Source organism: Tiliqua scincoides, chromosome 4 (assembly GCF_035046505.1).
Source record: "Tiliqua scincoides isolate rTilSci1 chromosome 4, rTilSci1.hap2, whole genome shotgun sequence".
NCBI classification, from domain to species: Eukaryota; Metazoa; Chordata; class Lepidosauria; order Squamata; family Scincidae; genus Tiliqua; species Tiliqua scincoides.
Window position 1 is genome coordinate 35,414,925 of NC_089824.1, and position 13,694 is coordinate 35,428,618.

General features: G+C 43.4%; 1 protein-coding gene across 1 annotated transcript in view; it reads right to left on the reverse strand.

The window, feature by feature from the left end:
- ZFHX4 (zinc finger homeobox 4) overlaps positions 1–13,694 on the reverse strand; it is a 222,049-nt gene that overhangs the window by 21,121 nt on the left and 187,234 nt on the right. Inside the window, exons 8-9 of the mRNA XM_066623657.1 lie at positions 13,235–13,352; positions 7,087–12,471 (exon numbers count right to left, since the gene is read on the reverse strand). Of these exons, the coding sequence (XP_066479754.1) occupies positions 7,087–12,471; positions 13,235–13,352 (5,503 nt within the window). The remainder of the gene's footprint in view (positions 1–7,086; positions 12,472–13,234; positions 13,353–13,694) is intronic.

Consider the following 13,694-nt stretch of genomic DNA (forward strand, 5'->3'; position numbering starts at 1 on the left):
TACTGACCTGTTTAGATTATGTTCTAACTTAGATTAGGTTTAACCTGGGTTAAGTATAGGTTTAATTTAAACAAGTAGAAAACCTGCTTTTCACTTTATCCTCCTCCCTTCTTTCGATTAAGTGCTACCTTAGGTGCAGCTAACTTTCAATTTTGATTTAAATGCCTGACCCTTGGGCACTTACTCACAAGTAGGACGCTGCTCTTACTCACGAGTAGGACTCTGCTCCTGCTCAGAGTAGCCCTATGTACCTCCCTTAGGTGCTAACTTTCAATTTTGATTTAAGGTTGCTTTAAAGGTAAGGTTAAGGTTAGAAGACAGGGAGTTAGAAAGACAAAGCGTTAGAATGAGTACACTTACCTCCTCCTCCTGCTCCTGCTCCTGCTCCTGCTCCTCCTCCTCCTCTCCTTCTCCAAAACTCAGAAGTCTCCTTGCCTTCTCCTCGCCCAGATGCTAAACTCTTGTGCCTTACCTGGCACTTAGTTCCCGAGGCACTTGGTGTCCCAGAGGCCACACGCGTCTGCAGAGAGCCTCACGCGATGGCCTGCCTAGCTTTATACTCCTGGCTGGCTCCTCCCCCCTCCTTCCTTCCTGATTGAAAGGGGGCTGGCCTTCCCAGGTGAGTTTACAAAAGCTCAGGAAGGCAAATGGCTGCTGATGGGCGTGACCTACTCTGCAGGCTCCTGAATGGGCTGCTTGGATTAGCCTAATGGGGCTCTTAATGGGTTGGGAATTGGCCCTTCCTAGGTCCTTTCCCTCCTAGTTCTGTTCTCTTAGGCTGGACTGTTTTTGTAACCTCAAGCTAGTTTTTATTTGGGTTTGTTTAATTATTTATTGCTCTCTAGATCCTGTGTCCCAATTTACTGACCTGTTTAGATTATGTTCTAACTTAGATTAGGTTTAACCTGGGTTAAGTATAGGTTTAATTTAAACAAGTAGAAAACCTGCTTTTCACTTTATCCTCCTCCCTTCTTTCGATTAAGTGCTACCTTAGGTGCAGCTAACTTTCAATTTTGATTTAAATGCCTGACCCTTGGGCACTTACTCACAAGTAGGACGCTGCTCTTACTCACGAGTAGGACTCTGCTCCTGCTCAGAGTAGCCCTATGTACCTCCCTTAGGTGCTAACTTTCAATTTTGATTTAAGGTTGCTTTAAAGGTAAGGTTAAGGTTAGAAGACAGGGAGTTAGAAAGACAAAGCGTTAGAATGAGTACACTTACCTCCTCCTCCTGCTCCTGCTCCTGCTCCTGCTCCTCCTCCTCCTCTCCTTCTCCAAAACTCAGAAGTCTCCTTGCCTTCTCCTCGCCCAGATGCTAAACTCTTGTGCCTTACCTGGCACTTAGTTCCCGAGGCACTTGGTGTCCCAGAGGCCACACGCGTCTGCAGAGAGCCTCACGCGATGGCCTGCCTAGCTTTATACTCCTGGCTGGCTCCTCCCCCCTCCTTCCTTCCTGATTGAAAGGGGGCTGGCCTTCCCAGGTGAGTTTACAAAAGCTCAGGAAGGCAAATGGCTGCTGATGGGCGTGACCTACTCTGCAGGCTCCTGAATGGGCTGCTTGGATTAGCCTAATGGGGCTCTTAATGGGTTGGGAATTGGCCCTTCCTAGGTCCTTTCCCTCCTAGTTCTGTTCTCTTAGGCTGGACTGTTTTTGTAACCTCAAGCTAGTTTTTATTTGGGTTTGTTTAATTATTTATTGCTCTCTAGATCCTGTGTCCCAATTTACTGACCTGTTTAGATTATGTTCTAACTTAGATTAGGTTTAACCTGGGTTAAGTATAGGTTTAATTTAAACAAGTAGAAAACCTGCTTTTCACTTTATCCTCCTCCCTTCTTTCGATTAAGTGCTACCTTAGGTGCAGCTAACTTTCAATTTTGATTTAAATGCCTGACCCTTGGGCACTTACTCACAAGTAGGACGCTGCTCTTACTCACGAGTAGGACTCTGCTCCTGCTCAGAGTAGCCCTATGTACCTCCCTTAGGTGCTAGTTTAGGACTAGTTTAAATGCATTTTTAAAAAATTGTGCCAATGAGAGATTTTGGACTTGTTCTGTTCAATGCCCTTCACATTTCTCTGTTCAGTGACCTTCTCTTTACTCATAGAGATTCTCACAGATTGTGGCACAAGAACAGAAAGTATTGTACTTTGACCTGAGTTAAGCACATTAATTTTGTGACATCCTGAGCACATATCAAGACACCTGGTTTCAATGAGAACACTGGAATGTGTGAAAATTTCTAGCATCCCTGTAGTTTACTTGAATGGGATTAGGATTTCATTTGCTTCTAATTCACATGGATACTTTATGTAGGATTATTGGCCCTGCCACACAATTCCAATTAACATGAAGTCCACAATTCATAGATTCAAGAAACCATTATCCCATAATGTCAGCATAGCTGGAGGCAGTTTTGCTACCACTTTAATTCTTACTGTTTTTACCATGTCAGACTAGTGTTGTGCATTTTCTATTTTGTGTCCCATTTCAGCCAACTTTTCAAAGATCTCTCTTAACATCAAGATCTAGACATATATTGGAACATTCATAAAATAAATTTGTCAAATCACACACACAAAAAACAAAATGTTCAACAACATAACAATGATTCTGTTTGGTGGCTACAATATTAATATGGGCACTTTACAGACTTCAAACACAATTCTAACATGTGCTGGAACAGGCAGGCCAGAAGGCCTGTGCTGTATCCAGCACAAGGCTGGGGCTGATTGCAGCTCAGCCAGAGGCAAGGGCAAACTTTTCCCCTTACCCCTGGGAAGTCACAGCAGCCCCAATGGGATTACTCAGATCTGCCTCACCTCAGGAGGTGGCACAGATCTGAGCAAAACGCAGCAGCCTGGAGCTGCTCCACGCTACCTGGGAAACAGGGCTAGGATCCAGAATAACTGCTGGGTGCCAGCCCCACCTCCCACGCCCGGGAATACCTGCCACCTGCCCTCCTCCTGCCTAGGTAGGTTTGGTGGCAGTGGCGCCCGCTATATCCTGACCCCCTTCCTGGGCCTGATCAGACTAACAGGTCAACACAGACTTGTGCCAGTGATATTGATGGCACAGGTCTGAGTTGACCCACTGGGCCCAAAGGAGCAGACTCTGGGGCAAGGGAACAAATGTTTCCTTACCCTACAAAAGCTTCCCAAGGCAGAAACTCCCCTTGCGGATTCAGTTGGCACTGCTGCGTCACCGCGCAGGGAGTTGCAATGGATTGGGCTGCAACTGCCTGTAATGGGTATGCTCAAAGATAATTTCATAAATTCTGCGTGTATTTTATCGCATTGATTTGGAAACAGCAAGTAGATTTTACATTTAAATTCAGAGGTGCCTGTACTGTGCTTTGAGTATATGGAGGAAAAGCCCCTGGGAGCAGAGAGTAGCAGTTCTAAAATATTTGGAAGCATTATACAGGGTCAAATAACTAAATTAGTTAGGATGACAAACAGGATCAGCTCAGAAAGTGGGGCTACAAGAAGATTCCAATTAAACATCTCTCTTTGCATCAAACACAGATGTGAACTGCTGCCCACAGCGAAACAAAGAGTTGTTAAAAGTGGGTTAATAAGATATGACGAATATCAGCACTGAGCACATATTAAAGAACTTTTGAGGAGGAGTACTTTTCACTAATGAAAGATTAATATAATCTGCTCTTTTCCTTTCACTTCCACTAGTCCATTAAGAACCATTAGGAACATATATTTTCTGAGCAATAAAGATAGGATGGAGGAGCTATTTAGCATATGGAAGAACTAAATGTTTCAAGATATGTCTTTACTTTGCATTTATACAGAAAGATTCGCCACATCAGGTGGAAGTGCTGTGTCTCTGTCTCAAATGATATTTCATAGATTATGCTACTGAATTAATGATTTGAGAGTCAGTGACTCAAACACATGGTCCATTATCTGAAAATAACCTGCATGCAGTGTGGCTGGGCCTGTCAATACGGCTCGACATCTGCACTGGCCACCTGAAGCACATGTTATGTCAACTCCAGATGGCCAAGAGTGTTAACTGACCCAATGGCTATGGACAAATGTTGTCCTAAACTTAAAAGCAGAGCGGTTTATGGAATTTGGCTCCTTTCCCAAAAAAGTGAAATACCAACAGATGTTGTACGCATGCTGTTGAACTCACAGAACCACAGCGCAGACTGGGCTTGGAGAGCGCTAGCCTCCAATACAATACATCGGGTCTGAGATTGGACTCGCTTGGGAAAAAGTTCTGGCAGGACACCACTCAGCACTGCAATCACAGGTCAGTGCTGCGAAGGATCTCTGAACAAAGATTCTGACAATGGCATTTAAAGGAGGGGAGAGTCTTCCTGTGCCTGCCACCTAACTGCTGATCAGTGCTGGGAGAAGTTCCACACTGAAGGCCCTCAGAACCATCTACCTGCAGATGGGTGGGGGGGTCTGGGGCAAAATGCCCTCTTAGTGCCATGACCCTAAGAAACAGTTCTCTGCCAGGAGCAGATGGCTTGGCAGTTAGGTAAGAAATTGAAGGCTGGAGCCAAGTGCTAATACTGACTGATGTCAGCAAGTGAGCAAAACCTTTTTTATTTAGAGTTCCACCAGGATTTGGTAAAAATGGTTGGCAACCTTCAGTCTCAAAAGACTATGGTATAAGCCTACAGCACCCAGTATTCCCATGCGGTCTCCCATCCAAGTACTAACCAGGCCTGACCCTGCTTAGCTTCCAAGATCAGACAAGACCCAGCATGTGCAGGGTAACAGTTGCTAAACAGAGTTAGGACATTAATTATTTCCTCAGAATACCAACCCTGCTTTCCAGCAAACCAGGGCATGAAGGCTGAGAACCTCAGAAAACAAAGGGTGAAACAAGATTATTTAACATTAGGAGTTTCCCAGTTTGGAATTGTCTAAAGAATGAGGGCATGATCCTGCCACATGTCACAAAAGTTTGCTTTTGGGCACTTGGTAGGTCTGATCTTAGTAGAGAAATGTGTTTTTGCATGCAGAGTTTATTAATTAAAATTATGCAGATTGAATCAGTGGCTGTATTTAAAAAAAATATGGAGATACTTTAAATTATTTTTACTAAAATTTCTATCAAAGCTAACCTGACAACAGACATTGAGTCCTCATCTGAAATCAACCACCAACTCAAGTTCAAAAACGAAAATATTTGCAAAGATATATTACATTTCTAGTTTCATTTTTGCATCTGCATAAATTCTGCCTACTAGCCTGGAGTTTTATGTTAGTTTAAATAAATATATTCTGGTCTATTTTGAAAGTGCTTTAGGCCAGTGTTTCTCAAACTGTGGGTTGGGACCCGCTAGGTGGGTCACGAGCCAATTTCAGGTGGGTCCCCATTCATTTCACTATTTTATTTTTAATATATTAGACTTGATGCTACCATGGTATGTGACTGTATTTGGGGAAATGTTACAGATCTGTACTTTTAACAGGCTACTATGTATGTGCTTTTAACAATGATAGTAAATGGGACTTACTCCTGGGAAAGTGGGGGTAGGATTTCAGCCTAGGATTGTTAAAAATGATCCTGCTTGATGATGTCACTTCTGGTGGGTCCTGACAGATTCTCATTCTAAAAAGTGGGTCCTGGTGCTAAAAGTTTGAGAGCCACTGCTTTGGCTGTAACATCAATGTAAGTAACAAGGGCTACTCAGTATATGATTAATAAGGAAAGAAATCTAGAGTCACTGATTGTCTAAAATACATATCACTTACAGCCTGCCCTTTACCATGATTACTCAAAAGTAAGCCCCAACTGTCTTCAGTAGTATGTACTTCCATGTGCCATGAGGATTGCAGCCTTAGCTGGACAGGCCAAACTCCAGTAAGGGAAGTATTCGCACACAGGCTGCATCAATGGAATGTTGCCTTTCCCTTTGTTGCTAAGATCATAAGAACAGCCCCACTGGATCAGGCCATAGGCCCATCTAGTCCAGCTTCCTGTATCTCACCAAATGCCCACCAAATGCCCCAGGGAGCACACCAGATAACAAGAGACCGCATCCTGGTGCCCTCCCTTGCATCTGGCATTCTGACATAAGGCTAACCTCCAACTTTCCATTATGCATAAATGTTTTTAAATCACTGTGAAGGCTCACAGAAAAGTTTTTTAGTTAAACAGATACCTAATAAATAGATTTCAATTATTCAACAAGCTGACAAAGGTGGATTTGGGTTCAAATTCCCTGCCCTGGGTAGGTTATGGTGTACTGCCTTACATTTCATATATGCTACAACTTGAGAGGGGGACTGGGGCAAAAGCTGTGCAGGGGGTCCACAGTGGCACACACCTCCCATGCTTTGGGCACCTGCCATGGTATCCAAGAAACAGACAGCAAGTGCCAGTGAAGGAAGACTCCTATCCACCTCCTACCCAGTTCCCAGGCACCATGAGGTTAGCTTTGCCAGTTGAACACCCAGTAGAGAGCAAGCAGCCAATAGCTGGCTAGCATTCCTTCTCCCAGCATTATTTAATCTTTCCCTGATACTGGCTCTGGACACAGCATTGGGGGGAATTTTAAAATGGCTCTGGAGAAGGGAGAAGATGGTCTCCTGCTGCTCCCTCACAATCGGCCAGTAAGTCTTTCCAAGGGCCTGGTTTGTCAGACAATGGTGGGGACAATGGCAACTGTGGATCTGCATTACATCAAGACCTTGACTGGGCATGGGTCCTTGCATTGGCACATGCGCCTCTGGCACATCTTTCACAATACTCCACCAGTGCAGCCTCCCCTGAAACAACCTGTTGAGTACCTAGAAAATGCTCAACCACGATGATAAACATTATAGTTAAGAACGTTATTTATGGTTATGTGAAACTGAAGCTTATTTAAAAAAAATACACACTACATTTCTTCTTCTTTTTTTCCTCACTTGTAGAAATGTTATTGGTTAGTTACCTGGTTAATTAAGCCATTTCTGCCCAACACTGCATATACTCAAGAGGGACCAAATGTGTACAACTGTAGGCCTGGCAAAAATGGGTTAATCCAAAATTCTATCAGCTAAAATATCAATTCCTTCTACTTCCAAGACAGACACAATTGCTCTCTGCTTATTTATTTACTTACTGTTTGAACTTGGAAGAAATCCAGGTAAGGAAGATGGACCATTCATTCCAGGCAGAAGAACTGGAGGAAGGCCAGGGAGTCCTGGGTAAGCGGCTGGCAAACTGATTCCATGAAGCGAGCTGCTGTCCATCATGCCTGGCTGCTGTACCGTTAGGCCTAGAACATCTGTAGCCTTCTTTATACGATCCAATTCCTGCTGTGCCATCAGCTGTCTAACAGTTGTAGGAGCTAAGTAGTCTTTTTCCCGGTCCAGCTGACTTCCCACAGTTTCTCGCACTTTTGAAATATGTTGTTTGGAAAAGATATGGTCTCTTATGGACAAACGTGCAGAATACTTCACCCCACATAGGGAACATTCTGGCCTTGATCCATCAGTTGCATTCTGATTGATCATGAATGGCTTCCCTATGTTAATTTTGAATTTCTTTTCTTTTGCCCGAGCATTCTGGAACCAAACCTGAACCACACGTTTGGGCAGGCCAATCTCATTCCCTAGCATTTCGCATTCTTGCATGGTTGGCGTCCTATAGTCACTAAAGCAAGCCTTCAGGACCTTAAGCTGTAGGTTACTCATTTGTGTCCGAAACCGTTTGTGACCTGGCCGATCACTACTTTTAGATTTAAAGGGATTGTTGGCTCCAAACGGGTTGGGGGAACTTGGGTCAGCTATGCTTGATGTTTCACTGCGGTCAGCATTATCGTCGGGATCATCCGTAATATAAACGCTTTGGTCGTGCTCACTGTCTTTCTCACTGAAATGCATTGACGGGCTCGTCAGGGAGAAGAGAAACTTGTCATCGCTGCTCTCCAAATTAGGCATGTTAGTGTTTTTTGGCAAACTGTCATTCAGAATATTTTTTGGCTCTTTAGGAGATGACGTGGATTTCACGTCTCCTGAACTACCAGTCATACTTTCCAATTCATTATTTCCTTCGTCTCCTGTTGTGGCATCACTAATTGCTGTATTAATTGACGATGTCTCATCAAAGTCAGTTTTATTCTGATCGTAGCTACAATCAACAGGAGCAGCGTTCAGATTCTCTATGTCTTCGCTGCATTCTGCTTTGAAGGAAGAAGGACTGAGAAGATTCTTCGGCGACATCTCTGCAGTTTTACTAACAGGTGTTGAGACACTAGAAGCTAATTCATTTTCACTTGATAAATCAATCTTTGCTAACGACAGGGAGGAATAATCAAAACACATGTATTTCTGTGGGCTCTCTCCTCCATCTTCAGTGGCTATCAAAGGGCTTGGTGGCAAACTGTAACCTGTGTGCTTTCCTTCATTCCAGTGCCGAGAACGAATGTGACTTTCCAAAGCAGACTTGGCTTTAAACAGTGCTCGGCAAAAAGGGCACCTTTTATGAGACTGGGCAGGGCCCACTGCACGGAACTGCCCTTTTCTTTCTCGAGCTCTTGTGTTCTGAAACCAGACTTGCACAACCCTCTTCTTGAGCCCCACTTCACGCGCAATGTGATCCAGCATTTTCCTGGTAGGATTGGAATCTACAAGGTATTTTTCATAAAGTATTTCTAATTGCTCTGGAGTAATTGTGGTTCTCAATCGCTTGTCCCGGTGCTGATCTTCTCCGCTGTTTCCTCCCTCTTTTTCACTACAGTTATCTTCCTTATCATCTAGCTTTCGTTTAAGCGAACCAGAAACGGAAGCAGTATGGTGGGCTGTGTGAGCTGAGCTTGCTTGCGGTGCCATCTGAGCTAGAGAGCTATTTAGCAACTGCCCAGTCATCAGAGGGTTATTTGGGTCAAATATCATATACGGCATGTCCATGGGTCTTTCTAAAAACTGAGAATGAAGGAATTGATTTTGGGCTGCTAAGAAATGCATGTGCTGGTGCTCCTGCCATAGTTCTAGAGTGGGAAAGGCAACGGTACACTGGTCACACTGGTACTGTAATAACTGTGGAGGTAGACTATTCTGAAGAGGAGTCATTGAGATTGTTAAAGGGCTGGAAGGAACAGGTGTCTGTGATGCAGAAGGTGGCCTTCCTCCTATTTGAGATTGTTTCTGCTGCTGTGTTTGAGAGACAGAGGGCTGTAGATCAGAAGCGGGTGTTGGTGCAGGAGGCATTGATTTGGTACCTTGGGAGGGTGTCTCCACTTGCTTAGGCATGATATCATTTGGCTTTGGCTTTTCTGTGGAGTCTGGTTTAGGGGAGGTTTTTTCAGGTTCTGGTTTGGGTGATGGCATTAAAGGAGTACTAGAACCAGAGCCAGAACTTGCTGCTGTGGCAGCCGTACTTTTTGATGAGTCGGGCGGACCGGAAACTGTGCAATTCTTGTAAAGCATTTGATCTGTGGCATCCATTGAATCTTCTGTTTGGCTTTCATCTTGTGCATCATCATCTTCATCTTTGTAACACAACTTTTTCTGGTGTGTTATTAAGTCAAATATTCTCGGAAAAACTACACTACATTTTTTACATTGATATTGCATGTTGCTAGTCCGAATGTACCTCTCATTGGTAAGCTCTCGTTTCTCATTATCTTTAGTTTCAGCTTGATTCTCATAACTTTTACGAGCCTTCTGTCGTGCATTTTGGAACCATACAACAATGACTCGCGTAGGTAGGTTAAGCACTGTTGAAAGCTGTTCAATTTCATCATCTTTAGGATATGCGTTTGTGTCAAAAAAATCTTGTAAGACTCTAAGCTGGTAGTCAGTAAATCTAGTTCTAGATGATCGCTTGCTGAAAGCAGAATCTGATTTGTAATGTTCTAATGAACTGGGCTGCGGTTCAATTCTTATATCTTCCAAAACCGTTATGGGAGGATTGCTAAAATTGTATGGTGAATCCTTATTTCTTTGCCGTTCCTTAAATAGGGTATTTCGAAACCAGTGTTTGATAACTTTTTGGGAAAGACCAGATTTCTCAGCCATTTCTTGAATCTGTTCTTCACTTGGAGAATTGTTAATGTCAAAATACGCTCGCAAGATTTTCAGCTGGTCATCGGTGATCCTTGTACGTGGTCGCTTGAACTGTGAATGCCGTAGGAAATTGGGATCTAATCCTAGCTGTTGCTGGCAAAGCTGAGTAAGATCTGCAGACAAAGCATCCATTGGCGGTAGCTGGAGGGCAAGTTGAGGAGGCAGTGCTGGGTGTTGTACTGGCTGCATCATAATTGGAGGGAAAAGGGGAAGATCCAATGAAACTGGCAACTGTACTGGTGGTGGTGCAGATGGGGGTGGTGGAGGCGGTGGAGGTGGTGGCGGTGGAGGTGGTGGCGGCGTTGGTGGTGGAGCCTGTAAAGGTGTGGGGGTCATGCTTTGAATTTTTCCCGAGCTGGATGAAGAAGGTTGTGAAGCAGTTGTAGGTTGAGGTGGTGGCGGTGGAGGGGGTGGTGGTGGTTCTGGAGAAGATGGTGAAATTGGATAAAGCTTGTCATAAGCTTCCCTGTATTGACGGGCAAACTTTTCTAGTGCGGTATAAGGAAAGAACTGACCGTGAACATGTTCTTGATGACTCTTCAGTATAAGAATGTTTGAAAATAATTTACTACATCCCGCACATTCCAATTTGTCTGTATTTTCACAGTCACCAGTTTTGCTTTTTTTCTGCACCTTCTGTCTGTTCTCATTATATTGAATAACCAACTCAAAGCCAAAGTTTTCCAACAGTGCCTTGGCTGCATTCCCTCTTGCCCCAGAAGCAATTCTAGGTGGTGGGATGGTTGGTTCGGAGGACTTCTGTTTCTTCATATCTTTGTTTTCTTTTACATTTCCTTCACTGTCACTTGTGAATTCTTGCTTTGGTTTTTCTTGTTTCTCAGAAGTGTCTTCCGAGTCCTTATACGATGGTGTCTCCTTCATCATCTGGCACTCTGCACTCGCTATACTATTTTGCTCTGTTTTCACCAACTTACTAGTTTGCTGCTGCTGCTGCTGCTGCTTTTGTGGCTGAAGATGCGGTTGTGTGGCTTGATACTGTTGTGCTTGTTGCTGTAGTATCTGCAGCTGAGTTTGACCAACGTGATGCTGAGTTTGCATCTGCTGTTTGAGGTCTTCTAGCAGTGAACCTGCCATACCTGCCATTCCAGGCATACCAAACGCTGCAGAGCCAGGCAAACCCAGATCAGGGCTCAAACTGAACTCTGTCCCAGGGATGTAGAATGGAAAAAGAAACTGTGGCTGCTGAAATTGCAAAAGTGCCTCTGGGGTCATAGGAAAATGAGGCAAGAATGCTGGGTTTAGGAACTGGGGTTGAAAAAATGCTGCTTGCTGTTGTAATTCATGCTGGAGTTGCATTTGCAGTTGTGCTGGTGATTGGGAAGGGTGATGTGTTGGCTGAGCAGAAACTAATTCAGAAACTTGTTTTTTATTTAATTCTTTGGCATCTATGTGGGTTTCCTTGCTGTTAACTGCTGGTAAGCTTGTAGGGTCTACCATCCCTTGGCTGGGGCTATTAACATTCCCTGCTATGCTATTTCCACTCATTGCATTACTGCTTGGTTCTAATTTGGCAGCCCTTGCCTTTGTTTGATGAAGCACAGATCTCATGTGGATTTCCAGTGTAGAACTTTGGCTGTAAGAAACATTACAAATGCTGCATTTGTAGGGTTTGTTGTCAGTGTTGCTGTTAGCTTCTTGAGGGACAGGACTGGATGCTTCCTGCAACACCTTTTTGAGTTTATGTAAATGAGACACAGAGTTATAATGGACCAAAAGGATATTCTTTTGAGTGAAAGATTCTTTGCACACTGTACACTTATATGGGCGAGAAGGATCTAGAAATTTTTCCATAGTAAAATTTGGCCCTTTTCTAAAAGGCAAGGTCCGCTTTGGTTCTGAGCCCATTTCATCTGGAATGGAGCTACTATCACTTCCTACTGGACTTGCTTTACCTTCCTGGTCCATCTCGTATTCTCTTTCTATATCCTGTTCTAGTGCATGTTCATCTGGTGCCATACTTTCACCTTCTGCCCAGAGTTCACCATTTACAGGTAAAGATGCACATAACTGCTGAATTTCAGCTTCACTGAGTTCTGGGTGGCCTGCTTCCAAATGTTTTTTTAAAGCTTGGAATGTACGGAAGCTACGTTGGCAGAGGCTACACATGGTAGCAGCCCGAATAGCATGATATTGGGAATGTATTTGAAGCTTCTGCATAGTCTTAAAAGCCAAGCTACAATGGTTACAACGATATTTATAGACATGGCGATCGGAAACAGAAAGCTGCTGCCTCTTCTGCTGCTCATTCAACTGATCTGGCAGTGATTCAATGATCTTTATATCCTTACTGCTGTTTTTGTTCCATTCTGGCATTTCAGTAGATTCCTTCAGTGGCTTCTGTTCCTCTGTTTTAATTTCCATTCCAGTTTTTGATTCTTCAAGCCCAGGGGTATTCTTCTCATCTGGAGGACTTTCACCTGGTAAAAGGGGGAGAAAGGAATGGTATTTACCCCCCTTTGCCTTTGAATATGTAATGTAAATATAATGAATTAATTCATTCTACACTCCCAAAGATAATAGGAAAAGTTCTTTGGGATAAGCACCATATGTTTTTTGTTTTTTTTTTTAAATAGGGGTGACAGCTGTTTAAAAAAAAAGTATGCGGGTAATATTTTTGCATTTTACGTACATGAACCCATCTTGCATTATGTCAGAGCAATGAACAATCTAACACCAATGCTCTCAGTGATGACTGTGGGTCTTAAATACATTTTTGGAGAACAGGGCAGAACAAGATCCTGTTCATCATTCATGTTAAACAAGATCCTTTAATTTCAGATACTGAAGACAGAACCTGGGAGCCTTAGTCATGTGAAAGCATGAATCTGACAAGTAAATTATACCCCACCCTCTTACTCCAACAAAGATTGCTTTATGTTAAACATCTGAAATTACTTAGTGTTTCTCTAACACAAAGTTGCACAATGCACAGGGAATGGGCCAAGGGCAAAGATCTGGTGAGACAAATGCAGCCTGCAGATATAAATTGCCTGACCCAACATAGATGCTGGATTATGAAAACTACATTACTAGGAATCCCTTCACAAATAAAGACAAATTGGATCTTTAATGACTATGTATTATTTTTCTTTGGAGCACATCTGGCCAAATGGAAAGAAGCATTATGATCTATAAACACTCAAGCTCTGATTCTTTAGGCTCAACCTTTTGTTGGCATACCTGAGTATTTCCCAGATCCCTCCGCTATCAGACTTGTAGAAGTGTCACAGTCAGATTTCTCTGAAGCAGCTGCTGGCAGTAGCATACTATTAGGCATCATCATATCTGGTACGGGAACCTTTAAAAAAAAACAAACCACAAACTAGGCATGATAGTGCCCATAGCAAGAAAGAACTGCACTATTTATCACTACAATACATAAAAGGGCACAATCCTAACCTAACCTTACTCAGAAGTAAGACCTATTCTGTTCAGTGGGGCTTACTCTCAGGAAAGTGTGGGCAGGACTGCAGCCTAAGTCACTTGAAACAGCCAATAGCTTTGATTAATCTGGGCTTAAGCTCACACCTGTAGCAGGGAAAATGGGATGGACTCAAGATCACTAACCCAAATGACCCTAATAGGAGAGATTTCCTTTACCTACCCTTCAAGCAATTTGGGGGTAAGACAGTATGAAGGC